Here is a 15,518-nt window from a genome sequence, read left to right as displayed (position 1 = left end):
TCTGAACATATATAAACATATCTCTTAAAAAAAAAGAATGGCTTGACCGAAAAATTCAAAAGTCAAAAATTATATTAAATTCCCAGTTTAAGCGAAAATAAATAAAAAAAAATATACATATTTTGAATAAATTTGAAATTATCACATAAAACTCCAAATTAAAATTTCTTTAGTAAAAAAGCTCTTAAATTAAATGTTATATATTGCAAAATAATTGAAATAAATTACTGTGCAAATCCCGTAAACTCAATCGATCTTCGCACAGATGCTCCGCCAGATATCCAGATACTTTCAGCAGCAGCTGCCAGACATGAAATAAAAATCCGAAACGCAGACACAGGTGACGATGACAATGACAATGACAACTTCAGCAGCCGATTCGCAATCGCAATCGCGGCTTTAACTGCAGCTTCAACTTTAAGTTGAACGATGACGCCAAATTGGCAACGCGTTTCAGTTCTTTTTTCCCCGTTTTTTTCCCCCCATTTCTTTGTATTTTTTTGTGGTCCGAACGTGAGAACCAATTGCTATGTATGGTCATTACAAGCCGTCCACGTTCGCGTCCATCTGAAGGTCCATTGGCCAGAGCGAGAGATATAAGCCATAAATATTTTAATGATGATTACATTTTAAAAACAACAGCGAGAGGCCCGGAATGAAAATCGAATGAGAGAAATCAGAGATGAAACAAGGTGCTGTGGTATGGCGATCGGGATTGGAATCGGTGGAATCGGCAGCGAATCGGGTATCCAGGATAAAGGTATCCCAGTATTCGAGTATTCCACTGATGATGAGCTACTATCCCGGCACTGGGCGACACTGACGACATTTTTCGAATTACATTGACAGGCGGGGACGACGGGACTAAAAGCGATAATTATTGCCAACTTGCGGCGCTGTAAGTGTTGGCGATCGTGTTTCGCGGCAGCGTTTGTTGCAGCTGTTGCGGCAGCCACAGTTAAAGGCTAGCCTTATTCCACCGATTTCTGCCCCCCGTTTCGGATCCCTGGTATTCCCCGATGTCCCCAACTTGGCCCTCTGCCCGATCGACGGCGTCTTGCCAATGTAATTTCAATAATTTTATCTGCCGCCGCTCGCGTCTGCCGTGATTCGATTGGCGAGCGGTGACAGATCAAAGCCGCTGCCTGGTACACACAGAGAAAATACGGAATGGAGGGAGGAGAAAATAAAAATAGAAACTTTGTCATAACAGTTACAAACTCTTGATTATCAAAATTTATTGTATTTTAGTATTTAGCCCTTGATAAAGCATTAAAATATTTCAGGATGTTTAATATATATCAATGTAAAAATTTGATTGTAATAAAACCCTTAAAAAAAATATAAGAATTACCCTTAATTAACCTTAACCTTTTTTAATATATTTTTTGAAATATATAGCCCATTTTCTCTCACTGCTTTAGCGGCGGCAAAGATCAGTGATCGGCGTTCACAAGTCAGGCGTTCACCAGTGAGGCGATGAGGCGATGGGTGGAGCTGCTCGATTCGACTGCTTTTGGAGCTGCCTGCTCCAGATGTTTAGCTGCACTTTGGCGGCTCGATGAGGAGTTCCTGCGATCGCAATCACATCCAGGGTTCAGGTTCAGGTTCAGCTTCGGATTTTCAAAGTCCCCGTATTCTTAGCGATGCGCAATCATCAACATCAGAGTGAGCGTCATCAGCCGACCACTGCCAATTACTCGGCAGCATTGTTGACATGCCTTTTGCCATTTGCATCGTTTTCGTATTGATTTGTTTAGCTCTCTGCCCCTTTTTTTCGACTTCCAAACCTCCAAACTTTCAACTCCGATTCCAAACTGATTCGATGGAGATCCGCTGCATTTTTCTCCCACGGCCCAAAAAGCGTGTGAATGGCCCAAAGGCAGTCCAGAACGCAGTTCAATGTGCCGATCAAAAATATGTCAAAAATCTATCGAAGAGCGACGATCGATCGGTTGGTTCTCGGTTGTCTTCTCCCCTGATCACAAAATCGGTTGCATTCTTAAACGTTCTGTAGGTCAGTTATCGACCTAGTTTACGTGATCTTCGCAGGTATACTTTGTTCTTTTAAAAAGGGCGCAAGGAAAGGTGTTCATTTTTTAATTGTTACCTATTGAGAGAAAATATGCAAAATATTTTAATGGAAATAAATGAAAGTAATGGTTTTTTAAAAGTGTTAAAAATATATGATTTTTTAGATTTAGATTTTCTTCTAGAACTTAAAAGCAAAAAAGATATAACGTTTTTATTGAAACAAAAATATATAAGGTCCAAAAACTAAAAAACTAGAAACAATTTGTACTACAATAGATTTTGTAACTATTATTTATTTATTTCTTTATTCGCCAACAGTAAAAAAAACCTTAACTGGCTACTAACTAATACTAAATTAAATACTAAGTGAGGCAAAATAATTATACAAGTTTTTCTTGATTAAATCTCTGGGGGAGCATGGATCCAACCGCATGTGAGATGGCAACTTATTATAAAAATGCAGGGCTCTACACAACGGCTCATTGTGGGCATAATTGGCTCTGTAAGCCGGTACAAAAAATGGTTCAAACGTTCTTAACGATCTACCAGGCACCGATAACCCTATGCTGCCCAGCAGTGCGGGGCAGTCGATTTCAGAGGTCAGCAAATCACATATGAAAACTAATGAACTGGTAGTTCTCCGATCTTCTAGGGAAGAAAGGTGAACAAGCCGACATTTGGCAGAATAAGACGGGACCGGGTCATTGAAATTTAAAGCTAGAAGGGCAAAACGTAGAAACTGTTTCTGTACACGCTCAAGCCGGTTTATGTGAATAGTACCCGTCGGGTTCCAGATGAACGAGGCATATTCCAGTTTTGACCTAATGAAGGCTGAATATAAGCTTAGCTTCGTGTAGGGATCTTTAAATTGCGCGGCATTTCTTTTTACAAACCCATACATAGCGTAGGCCTTGGGAATAATATAGTTAATATGTTCAATGAACATAAATTTACTGTCAAACATGACTCCTAGGTCCAGGGATTCATTTCTCAGGGACAGAATATGGGAGTCAATGGAATAAGAGAAAAGGATATTAATTATTCGTTTACTGTACCTAACGAAGAAACATTTTGACAAATTAAGAGGCAAGTTATTACGAGAACACCAATTTCCCACCCTTTCTAGGTCATTTTGAAGAAGGTCACTATCGGAGATACAATTCACAGCTCTAAATATTTTAAGATCGTCAGCGAACAACAGAAATTCCGAGTTCTTTATGCAATAGCTAATATCATTTATGAACACGATGAACAGCAACGGACCCAAAGCACTTCCCTGAGGAAGGCCAGAAGTTGCCACATATGGGTTAGAGTAAACAGCATTGCATTCAACTCTGTAAACCCGATCATCTAAATAAGATTTGAACCAGCTAAGTAATAGTGAGTGAAATCCCATTTTCTGCAGTTTAGCTAATAAAGCATTATGGGAGACTTTATCAAATGCTTTAGCGAAATCGGTGTAGACCACATCAACTTGATGATGACTGAGAAACGAGTGGGTGCAAAAATGATTGAACGTAGCTAAGTTTGTGGTAGTAGACCGTCGAGGCATAAAACCATGTTGGTTAGGACTGATGATCCGACCAACAAGAAAAGTTAGCTGCTTGGCTACAATTCGTTCGAACATTTTTGAGACATTGCTGAGCTTTGCAATTGGCCTATAATTTGAAACAATGTTTTTTGCACCCGACTTAAATATAGGAGTAACAGTGGCCAGTTTCCATCTATGCGTAAAAACACCAGTGGAAAGAGATAAATTAAAGATGATTTTAAGGGGCTCACAAAGAACACCTATACAATTTTTCAAAATAAATGGAGAAAGGCCATCACAATCTAATTTTGCTGACTCATTAAAGCATTCAGCCGCCAGATGGCAGTCAGAATCGGTGACATCTAAGCAACCAATATTTAACATAGTAGGAATGGCATTGAGCGAATCATCGTCATTCCACAGCGAGCCCGGCTCAAAGTTAGATGCAAAGAACTTAGCAAATAGATTAGCGACCCCAATATCCGAGGAGGCTGAATGATCTTCAAATGACATATGGGAGGGAAAGTAAGAAGATGTTCGTTTAGAATTGATAAAGTGCCAGAATGATTTAGGATTGGTAGTTAATTTACGCTCTATATCAGCAATATATTGGTTGTATAAGAATTTATTGAGGAACTCAAACTCACGCTTATGCTGTTTGTAACGGTCAAAGTCACCAGCATCACCGCTATCTAAGTAGCGCTTATAGAATTTATTTCTAAGGTTTTTATATTTCTTTAGTCCTTGCGTGTACCATGGCAGTCTGTAACAACTTTGAACCCTAGTTTTAGTATATCTGCCCACAATAGTAGAGAGAAAAGATAAAAAAACTTCATAGCTTGTATTCACATCTGCATGCGAGAGGACCTCCGCCCATCTAATATTAGAAATATCGTTACGGATAGAATCTAAACTGCTAGAATTAATATAAGTAAAAGGCAAGCGAGAATTAATTGGGCGAAAAATATAACAAGTAATAGAGATTAACAAAGGCTTGTGATGAGCATCACACGCGGCAAGTGGATTATCGCTGCAACATAAATTAATGCTTAAATCAGGATGTACAAAAATTAAGTCTAGAAGCTTATTTAAATTATTAAATACATGGTTAATCTGGACTAATGCCATACTAAGAAGCTCATCAATGACTAAGATTTCATAGGGAAGATGCAAGTTACTGGGAACCATTGCTGAGGACTCTGAATCATGAGCCCACACGAGCGAAGATAGGTTGAAGTCGCCCAAAACACATATGTACTGGCCCTCCTCCAGCTCCTGGTGTAGGTGGGCTATGTTATCAACGTGCGCTTTATAAAGATCAAAACTGCTGCTAGGGGGTATATATGAGACTGTCAGGAAAATTGTTTCTGTAGGACCAGAGAGAGATACACAGATTTGATCGAGCAGAGAATCCTCATTCTGGAGACGAATAGCAGTGCAACGAAGTCCACGCCGCACAGCAATTAAAACGCCGCCACCTCTGGAGCATCTTGTTTTAACGGCATCACGATCCTTACGGAATACATGGTAAAGATTCGTATCGAAGAATTCATTATCAAAGAAATCCATGTTGAGCCAGGTTTCAACAAAAATGATAACGTCATGATCACATTGAGACGTTGCCAAGAAAAGCGATTGAGCTTTTGTACGCATACCACCGACATTTTGAAAATAAATATTGAAAGTTATATTATTTGTGCATGTACGGTCATCCCTGGTCATGCTATCAATACTTGGTCCAGCGTCATGGCCCGAATCCGTAAGAGGCCTTGCTGGGATCTTATCATAAGTATTAGAATTATTAATAAGAACCTTCAGTAAAGTAGTTGTGCGGATACGAATAGGCTGGTGATCATCACTCCAAGTATTTCGTGGGCGGTCATTATTAGCATTCTGAATAAGACTGCACGCAGGTGAATCCGCTCCTGTTAATAGTGCGCGAGAGCCCCCACCAGCTGCCACAGCCCATTGTAGTTGTTGATGGGGAGAGCAACTCCAGAGAGCACCGGAAAAAAATGATGAGAGAGAGGCGTAAGATGATGAGAGCGCAACTCCGAGTAGCGCGCCGATGTTAGAGCTTGGCGGACGGCGAATGTCGCAGAAAGCGGACAACAACAGCTCCGGCTGATGTTGTTGACGATGCGACAGGAGAGAGGCGGAATATAATGAGAGCGCAACTCCGAGGAGCGCGCCGATGTTAGAGCTTGGCGGATGGCGAAAGTCGCACAAAGAGGACAACAACAGCTCCGGCTGATGTTGTTGACGATGCGACGGGAGAGAGGCGGAATATAATGAGAGCGCAACTCCAAGGAGCGCGCCGATATTAGAGCTTGGCGGACGGCGAATGTCGCACAAAGCGGACAACAACAGCTCCGGCTGATGTTGTTGACGATGCGACGGGAGAGAGGCGGAAGATGATGAGAGCGCAACTCCGAGGAGCGCGCCGATGTTAGAGCTTGGCGGATGGCGAAAGTCGCACAAAGCGGACAACAACAGCTCCGGCTGATGTTGTTGACGATGCGACGGGAGAGAGGCGGAATATAATGAGAGCGCAACTCCAAGGAGCGCGCCGATATTAGAGCTTGGCGGACGGCGAATGTCGCACAAAGCGGACAACAACAGCTCCGGCTGATGTTGTTGACGATGCGACGGGAGAGAGGCGGAAGATGATGAGAGCGCAACTCCGAGGAGCGCGCCGATGTTAGAGCTTGGCGGATGGCGAAAGTCGCACAAAGCGGACAGCAACAGCTCCAGCTGATGTTGACGATGCGACGGGAGAGAGGCGGAAGATGATGAGAGAGCAGTGACCAATGTTTGCAAAAAATGTCCCGCAAAAGTATCGACGCCAGTGGCGCCGATTACTAGGGGTTTTTTGATGGATGAATTGTCGTTGAAATTTGTGCAGGCTCCGGCAAATTGGATACGATATTATCCACGTCCATAACGGCCCGTTCTCTATGAATAAATCTTTTGACCTTAACTGAGTTTGGCCAAAAATCATTCTTGAAGACTGAATCATAAAGGTGATCAGGGATACCAAGCTTGAAATTTACAAACTTTAAAGTTGCAACGTCAACATCTTTTTTTACAAGTTTTACACAAGTGAAAGAATTAGCGTCCACATTAAGCTTGGTGGACACATATTTTAAAACAGCAGCAGGATCAGTAGCTGTTGCAAACTTTCCGACATGCAAGAATTTATTACTTGGCAATACGTGAAGATCTTCGGCATTAGGGGCCACTCCAACAATATGCTTATTGGGCTTGTTGTTGTTCCTTCTCTTCTTATTTCGGACTTGTATGAAATTTCCTCTCCCGATATCCAGAGCATGATTAGACGGGTCAACGACCGCGGAAGACGTAGCAGCAGCAGCCGCATATGACTGGGGAGCTGCAGTTACATTGGCAGGCCTCGGTTGACGAGGCTTAAGATTTATGTTTTGATTTTGATTCAATGCATTATTTTTAGGTGGGAATGCCTCCAAAAATTTTTTATTAAGGCCCTGATATAAGCATTCCAGGGCTTGCAATTTAGCATCAAGTTCATCAATTTTAGAATGCGAATCATTCGCAACCACACAGCTGTCACATTGCCACAGTATGTTTGGATTTAATAGAATTTTTATCACATCGTCCGGTAGGTCAACGCAAGAAGTATGATAAGCGCGCCGGCACAAAGAAGAACAGCGGATAGCATCCGAGGCGCGAAGCTGGGCCGGTGTAACATCGGTATTGCACTCGGGACAGCGGTGAAGCAACATAGCGAGAATTATAAGCACGTCCGAACGCAAAGAAAGCTAGCTGACGACTAATTCTCAGATATTTAATTGAAATTACATTTTTCATGGGCCTTTTTATTATTTGTAGTTCAACAGACCTTAAAAATATTTCCATATTTAAATATGTGATAAAAACTCCATAAAAGAAAAAATTAAAGATAAAATTTTATAATTCTTTTTGGAAATTTGCTACTTTTTTCTACATTTCCCACCTTGAGCAGTAACTCAATTTCCAGGCAAAAATGACGAAAAAAAAACCGAAAAAGCGAGGCAATCTCTTCTCAATCGGTTAGATCCACTTTCGGGCAATTAAAATTCGATTGAAATCGCCACGAGGTGAACATGTTAATGGAGGATCGCCACGCCTGTTACCATCGTCGCATTTTTCCCACACCAATTGGCCATCGACCATCGAAGGGGGGAATCCAGGTGGAAGGCCCCGATATATCGGGTTCCCAAGTTTCCCCCCCCATCGAAACCAAACCAAAACCCAGTCGCATTTCATTTGGGATTCCGTGAACGTTTCGGTTCAAACATAAAATAAATAAAAATCAGTACAATTCGAAGAGCTGTTGTCGCCTTTGAGCTTTTGCGACAATCACTCACGTTGCCATTTGGCGGTTCCGTCTCAAGACCCCTTCGGACCCCCCTTAGCCCCCTAAGACACCACCTTAACCCCCTTGTGCCAACCCTTTCCGCGAGCGTTCAATCATCGGCGATCGTCTTTGAGGCCCGATTCGTTCGTTAAACGTTCTGCGTATTGAAATGAAATTTGTGTCGCTCGACACGATGACTTATTCAATTATTCGATACGATACCACGTGATTGAATTATTGAAACAAGCTAGAGTTCGAATCGGTGGCCCATGTGGTTTTTGGAAAACCTAAGGAGAGTCAATAAAATAAAATGAAGAACATTCTATGTATATGTATTAAAAATTTTAAACTAAATTTCCTTTATATTATCATAATAAAATATGCCATTTGACTTACAATTTACAATTTATAATGTTAACCATAATCTTTATGGATACGTATAAGATTACAATAATTTTGGGATTAAATCCAAATCTTTTCAGTGTACTGAGATATTAGTTTGGATTTGCTGAGATTCTTTGCATCTGACTGCCTGACTTGCCGGTTGTTGATTTCCTGCAACGATTTCTTGCTTATCTTTTTGGTTTCGAGAGTAATACTATTCCCGTCGCCCTGCTCTTTTTTATCGGCACTTCGCACGATCTTTAGGTAATCCTCCAGGCTCAGGGTTCCAACACCCCGAACAGATCCCAAAGTGGTATCATTGATATTGAGACTCGCCAGGAATTCGGCAATCGAGGCATAATGAACGCCTTTGCGGCGACTTTGACTATATTCCAAGTCCTGATCGCTGCTGCTCTTCCGGATTTGATCTCCGTCCATTTGAGAAATTTAAATGTAAGTCAAATTATTTGGTTGCCCTTTTTTTGGAATTTTTTTAACAGTTGAATTTAGTTTGTCTAGGGATGGAAATGTAAGGCATTGCCAACTTGGCGTTCTAAAAGGTTTTAAAAAATGTATTTTAGAAAGTAAACTGGATTTAAAGTATTTAAAAAACCCTATAAGTTTAATTGGAAAAAATAGTTTAAAATAATTTAAAAAATTAAAGAGGAAAATATTTATTTAAAACTTTAAATTAATAGGGAAAAAATTATTGACTTAAAAAATTTATTATCAAGCAATTTATGACTTTAGCAGTCTGCTGGATTAGATTGATTAAAATGAATTTAACATGAGTTTCGAGCAAGTAATAAACATGTGGCTTTTCCTTTTCGGCGAATAAATTCCAAGGGGAAGGGGCTACAAAACCCCACTCGTTTGACAGCTCATTTTGCATAATTGTGCGGCGCGACGGGCAATGCATACAAATCGATTATTGAACCGAATTCCTGATATATATTTTTTATGGTTTGATTTATGATTGCCATACAGTTGTCAGTCAGTCAGTCGGTCCGCTGTTCGATGGAAGGGTAAGTGAGCTGAGTGGTTCTTTAACGATTGAGCATCAAAAATGCTAATTGAGCTGTTTATCGATTTGTCAACAACAATACTACAAACAAAGTCGAACAATGGCCACATCAGCGGCGAAAATGTCACTTCATTGTTGTTTCAATTTGATGGGGCTTTTGGGACCCCCTTTTGGAAACCCCCCTCTGGAAGCCCCCCTTTCATGCTCTCCATTGAGTTTTATTGACTATTAAAATTGTGTCAAAATGTGTTTGAAATTTTTTATTGTTAATTATACGCGGCGGGCGTAATGTGGAACCAATAAACAATATCGGCATCGCAATTGAAATTCGGTATTAATCGTTTCTTGTTCTCTTTTTTTTTTTTTTTTTTTTTTGGGAAATACTGGGAATTAATTTGCCGAAATAATTAAAGTATAAGGCAGGCAAGCGTGAAACCGAAACCGAAATCAAATCAAAATCGAATTCGAAAAACATTCAAATGAATAGACAGGCGGATCGGACAAGCCGACAAGTTTAAGTCCGCGATGCAGGGCTATGCACTGAGAAAAAGTGGGATTAGTGTTTTAAGAGAATTACCAGAGATAATATTTAAAGGATTTTAAAAGACTTCTGGTCTTATAATTTTTAAAAAAAGGTCGGCAACATTTTTTTAAATTTTATATGATTAAGGTATTTAAACATTTTATATATTGGACTATGTTTTTTCATTTTTTTTGTCACAGTTTAGGTGTATCCTTATTCATTTATTATAACATTATAATATATATTCCGGTATTTCTGGTATTTTTATACATATTTACTAGTTTTTCATTAAAATAATCACATTTTCCAGCAGTGCAAAGCCAAACTAAAAATAAAAAAAGGGAGCTTCAGCTGGAGTTTGAGTAATGAGCCCTGGAGTTAGAGCCATGGCAAAAACCGATTTCACTGACCGCCCTGAGTGAATGACAGAGTGAGGGACTGACGGACTGAGCGAATGACTAACTGACTGAACTGACTGACAGAACCCCAAAAGAGATCGCGGGGGGCTGGCCAGGCGGATCCTGACTGACATTTGATTATTGGCTTCCAATTTGTTGCAGATTTTTTGTAGTTTTTTTTATTTTATTTTCCATTCGAGCGCAAATTGCGTGCCTGGCAATTTGCGAGAATAAAAATAAAATATATATCCAGGCGATGGAGGAAAAGAGAAGCAGCGATCGGCGAACAGAAGTCAAATTGTGGCCAACATGGAAATTAATGGAGCAATGGAGCGACGGCGATCGAAAAATAAGAAAAAAATAAGGAAAAAATCGGAGTGGAGATGGAGATCACGGCTGCTGCTACTTTTCTGCCGCAAAATCGCAAAATCGGCGGCAGGAAAGGAGTTATTAAGACAGAAAGGGATGGCCAGAGGTTGCCCAGGTCTACCTTTATTTTTCCTTTTTTCCCCTCTTTTTTTTCTTGCTCTGTTTTCTGTTTAATGAAGGCAGTTCGATCGATTTGGCTGGCTGCGAATCGTGGCAGCCCCACCTCCTACCCATGAACCCAATTTCCAGTTCCAGTTGCAGATCCGATTTTTAGAGACGGCACTTCTACAGAGGAAGTTTAACCAAGAACTTATTATACAAATAATCTCGGCACTTTAAACTTTTTATCTATTTTAACGTGTAAATTATTAAATTAGAATCACAAACCACGCTTAAAATTGTTATAAATCAAAAATATATATTTAAAAAATTGTATTTGCATTTAAACTTTTTCTATTTTTTCCTGTTTATCATTTAGATATTTATATAATTTTGTATAATTTGTTGTATAATTAAATTCAAGATTTCATAATTTAAGTCAAACTTAATAAATCTAATAAATATTTCAATTAGGTTTGTATACAATATTTTTTTGGGATTTTATAATTGTATAAACTTTTTTTTGTAAAGATTTAGTTTTTAAAATTACTTGTTTTGTATAAAATATAATTTTTACTAGATTTCATGATTTTATTTCCCTCCTTTTCGTGTCACTTGGCCGTCTCTAAAATCGTGCAATTCAGCGACCAGTCCCCGGCACAATTTTCAGCCGGTAGTTGGTAGTAGTTGTTGCTGCCGTGGCTGCTGTTGGCCAGGCTAAAAGAGAGCCGGGCCGAAACAGCGCCCAGGGTCCAACCAAACCGAACTGAACACCAGCGTTTTCGATCTGTCTGTCAGTCAGCTGCCATTTTTGCTTGGCTCGAGACTCGCGAGATTCAAGATTCCAGATTCAAGCTGGCTAACTGAAACTGGCCAAGAAATCAGCCAACCAAGTCGGCGAACCAATTGATTGACATTGCCCACAACGCCCTTTTGCCAACTTGGGGCGGTCTTTCGGTTCGGTTCGGTTTGGTTTTAGTTTGGTTTAAGTTCGCTTTTGTGGCCAACTGTACCGGAAATGTGTGAAAATGTTAAGAGCCATGAATGAATGAACAGTCCGGCCATTCTGCTGAATTATTATGCCCCCGACCAACTACTAATTATACAACAATAATTAATTAAGGCAAGAAGACGACGAAAAAACCAAAAAACCAGTTGGCCCAAAGCCGAAGTTCATTCAAGAAAAGCTACAACTGACAATGACAAAAACAGTTAGCAAACCAACCAACAACCAACAGTCGTTGAGCGGTCAAAGCCGTGTAATTATGAAATTCAAAGAAATGAAGCATTAAAGCAAAAGAAACGATCCATCTCGAAGCAAAACGAGAAATATGATATATGAAAAACATAACAAGTGTTCATAACTAAATTAGCATGAACCACCGCCCATTGATAAATCTGCCTTGGTTTTCTATTTTTTTTTTTTGCCTTTTCTGTGCTTGACAAATTAATATACAAAACTAAACCCTTTTTGAAGTCAACCGACCAGCTGGTTGGGGCCATAATAAAAACCAGGTCCATACTTTGATTGCCACAGCCAAAAAGTCCGCTTTTCTCACACATTCGCTTTACGATTACTTTTACAACTACATATTATTATTATTTAAGCCGCCTTTTTTATTTACAATTTCCAACGAAAATTTCATACTCGGGCCTCTGAATTTATAGTCATTAAACTGTGAGTTATGTCTTTATAAATCCATGTTGGTTTTGAGCCCAATGGAAAGTCACTGGAAATTCGGGGGAATGCGAGAGGTGCTTACCAAGAATGTTTAGATAGCTGAAGATCATATCTGGGGTTACGCTTTACAAATCTAAAATTTATATGAAATTAATGGAGTAAAGTTGAGATACTAAAACATAAATCTTTTATTTCTTTAATTATTAGAAAATGCGTGAGGTGCTTCCTAAGATTGCTATTCTTACCTCAAAATCTAGAATTTATATGAAATTAAAAGAGTCAATTTTGGGATAATAATAATATTATATATTTCCATTTTATTTCTTCTTCTAATTTTTAGAAAATACGAGAGAAGCTTCCCAAGAATGTTAAGATACCTCAAGATTATATCTGGTTTTACTCCCTATACATCCAAGATAAATATGAAATTAATGCAGTTATTTTGAGATAATAAAATACTATTATCTCATTTATGCAATCTATTTCATCCTATCTATTTTTTCTTTCTTCCTCTAATTATTAGAAAATCTTTGCGAATCGGTTCCAGCAATTTTGCTCGGACAGACGACTCTTCAGCAATTAGTACATCTCCTGACACTTTCCTTGGACTTAGCTGTGGCTCTTGCGTTCGGTTCTCATCGCTTCAATTGAGAAGATTTCCCATTTTCCCATGGCACCGTCCAGCACAATGCCCGAGCGACGTGTACACATTTCTAATTAAATTTTCAAAGTTGCTTTTCCATTCTGTGCGATTTTTGATTGACATTTTACATTAAATGCTCTGCACCCAGAGTTCTGAGCTCTGAGTTCTGAGTTCCTGGCTGCGAAAAGTGGACGCGGCGAACGGGCAACGTTGAAATTGATCAATTTCACATAATTTCAAGGCAAGTCGGACGCGGTAATGCAAATCCGACAGATGCGACTCCAACTCGCTCTACTCGCGAATGTTAGAAGATCTTAGATCGCTTCTACTCCTCTTTCCCATTCTTTTTGCTTTGGGGATGTGTGGATCTGTGGATTCCCGTCCTGATGCCAACGAAAGACTGGACCTGGCTTATGATTGACAACGGCTCTGGATTGAGCCGAGCTGTAAGTCCACGCAGGCCCAATCCCAAACCCAAACTCAATCCAAAAACCAAACCTAAGCCCAAACCTAACCGAACAGATCTGAACTGAACTGAAAACCGAACCGTAGCAATCCGCGAATCCCTGACAGCTCGACGGCCTTTGGGCGATTTAAACGTTTCGGTTGCCTCCCTCACCGCTCCTCTAAAAAACACTAAACAAAATTTAAAAAAAAATTTTCTTGCTAGTCTTTTTTAAATTACATTTTAAAATTTATAAAAAAAATAAAATTACTAGTAAATCATAAACAAATAAATCCTGTAGCATATACTAGAAAAATTACATAAATGAAATGAAATCATTGAACACCACAGGGTGTCGAACTCGGACCCTTGTGCAGTTTTCCTTAAAAGTCTTAATTAAGTGCCATTTTCATTCAGTAAATTTTAAATTATTTTCGTTTAAAGAGCCTACATCTTTATTTACTGTGTAGTGCAGCTCACCTGAGCCTGCCCCCCTGCCCCGTCGCCTTTTAATTGCTCGCCGTCTGCTGGATTTCTTCAGCTTCTTTCACAATTCTCATTGATCTTTTTTCGAATGTGCGCAACTGTCGGATTTTGTGAGCTGTCAGTGGCTCTCCAGTGCCGTGGAGAGACTGCGCGCCCCTGCCCCTCCTTAACCCCTCCGTGCCACCCGTTTAACCCCTCGGTGCCCCTGCCGTTTTGTGGATATGTGTCTGTGGCGTGGCATATCTTTGATTTGCTAATTAACGGTTTGTCGGTTCAGTTTGACATTTGAACATGAGTTCTTGACATTTCTCTTTCTCTCTCTCTCGCTTTGCCGATTTGTGTGTGGGGTGTCAAGGGGTTAAAGGGGGTTAGAGGGGTTAACAACTGGGTTTCGGTGGCAGCCTATTGATTTGATTTGACCTTGGATTAATTGGATCTGCCCGTGTGGCGAATTCTTCTTCGCTTTTGGAAAAACTTTCTGGTTTCAAAAAAAATATTGTACACATATTTAATTTTATTTTGTTTTATTATTAATTTGCCAAATTAAATATACATATTAAAATAAATATTATTTAAGTACTGAATTAAGTAAGGAAATCAATAAGGGAATATTTTGTTGATTTCCTAAATATAGTAGTTTATTTTCCCACTGATTCCGAGTACAAAACGCTGTAGCAGGCAGAAATTGATGGTCAGTTGGGATTTCAGACACGGCATAACATTGTTAACACCTTGACTTTCCCCCGTCCCCCGTTTCCCGATGGCCGGTTAATATTAATGATGATGTGGTGTTGATGTTAAGTGCAGTTTAATAAATGAATTGTCTCCCATTCCAGCCTCCGCAGCATTTGCAGCATGCAAAGAAGCCTTTCCAGAGGACGAGCATTTCCCGTTGCCCCGAAGGCAGCTCGTAATCCATCACCAGATTTCGTTTGGGTTTCGTTTTTGAATTACATTTGCATGTGCCCAGAGCAGCAAAAGAATTTCAACGAGCGCACTCAGAAAAATGCTTTAAAAGTAATAGTCTGGGGTCACTACATCACATATTTTAAATTAAATTCAATTACAAATGTCCAAGTTATTAGCTTTTAAAGTGCAATTTGGGGTCACCTTTGTAAAAGCCATCGGTAAATTGACAATATCTGTTAAGAAAATTCGTAAAAAATTAACCTTAAGTTGAAAATTTTAAAGAATTAAATTTTAAACATGCAGATTAATTAGTAAAGTTTCAATTTTGGGGTCACCTTTTCTTATTAAGACTAATTGATATAACTTTCTCTGGGGTTTTGTTCCACTGTGCCTGCGATCATTTGTCTTTTTTTCCTCCCTTGGCTCCCTTGAGCAGCTCATCGTCATCGGGGCAAGCCTATTTCTTACAACTTCTTCAAACAACTGCAACAACTGGCGTATCATAAACAACAACAGCAACTTCGCGATGTTGCTCTTGCACTTGCAACCTGCAACTTGCAACTTGCGACTACAAGCTCTTCCTCTGGGGAACCTTTTGTGGCAAAGTGTTTTGGAAT

The 15,518-nt window shown here is 39.7% G+C and overlaps 2 protein-coding genes across 2 annotated transcripts in view; one reads left to right on the top strand and one right to left on the bottom strand.

The window, feature by feature from the left end:
• Positions 1-15,518, top strand: part of LOC108060281 (uncharacterized) — a 61,512-nt gene that overhangs the window by 22,492 nt on the left and 23,502 nt on the right. The gene's annotated exons all lie outside the window — the stretch shown is intronic.
• On the bottom strand, positions 8,298-8,863 carry LOC108060307 (uncharacterized). Its single transcript, XM_017145951.3, has one exon. The coding sequence runs from the start codon at positions 8,760-8,762 to the stop codon at positions 8,403-8,405; it is 360 nt and encodes a 119-aa protein (XP_017001440.2). The 5' UTR covers positions 8,763-8,863; the 3' UTR covers positions 8,298-8,402.

The sequence above is a fragment of the Drosophila takahashii genome, chromosome X (genome assembly GCF_030179915.1).
Source record: "Drosophila takahashii strain IR98-3 E-12201 chromosome X, DtakHiC1v2, whole genome shotgun sequence".
Classification (NCBI taxonomy): Eukaryota; Metazoa; Arthropoda; class Insecta; order Diptera; family Drosophilidae; genus Drosophila; species Drosophila takahashii.
The sequence above is the reverse complement of the archived record's forward strand: the minus strand, read 5'-3'. Positions and strand labels throughout refer to the sequence as shown.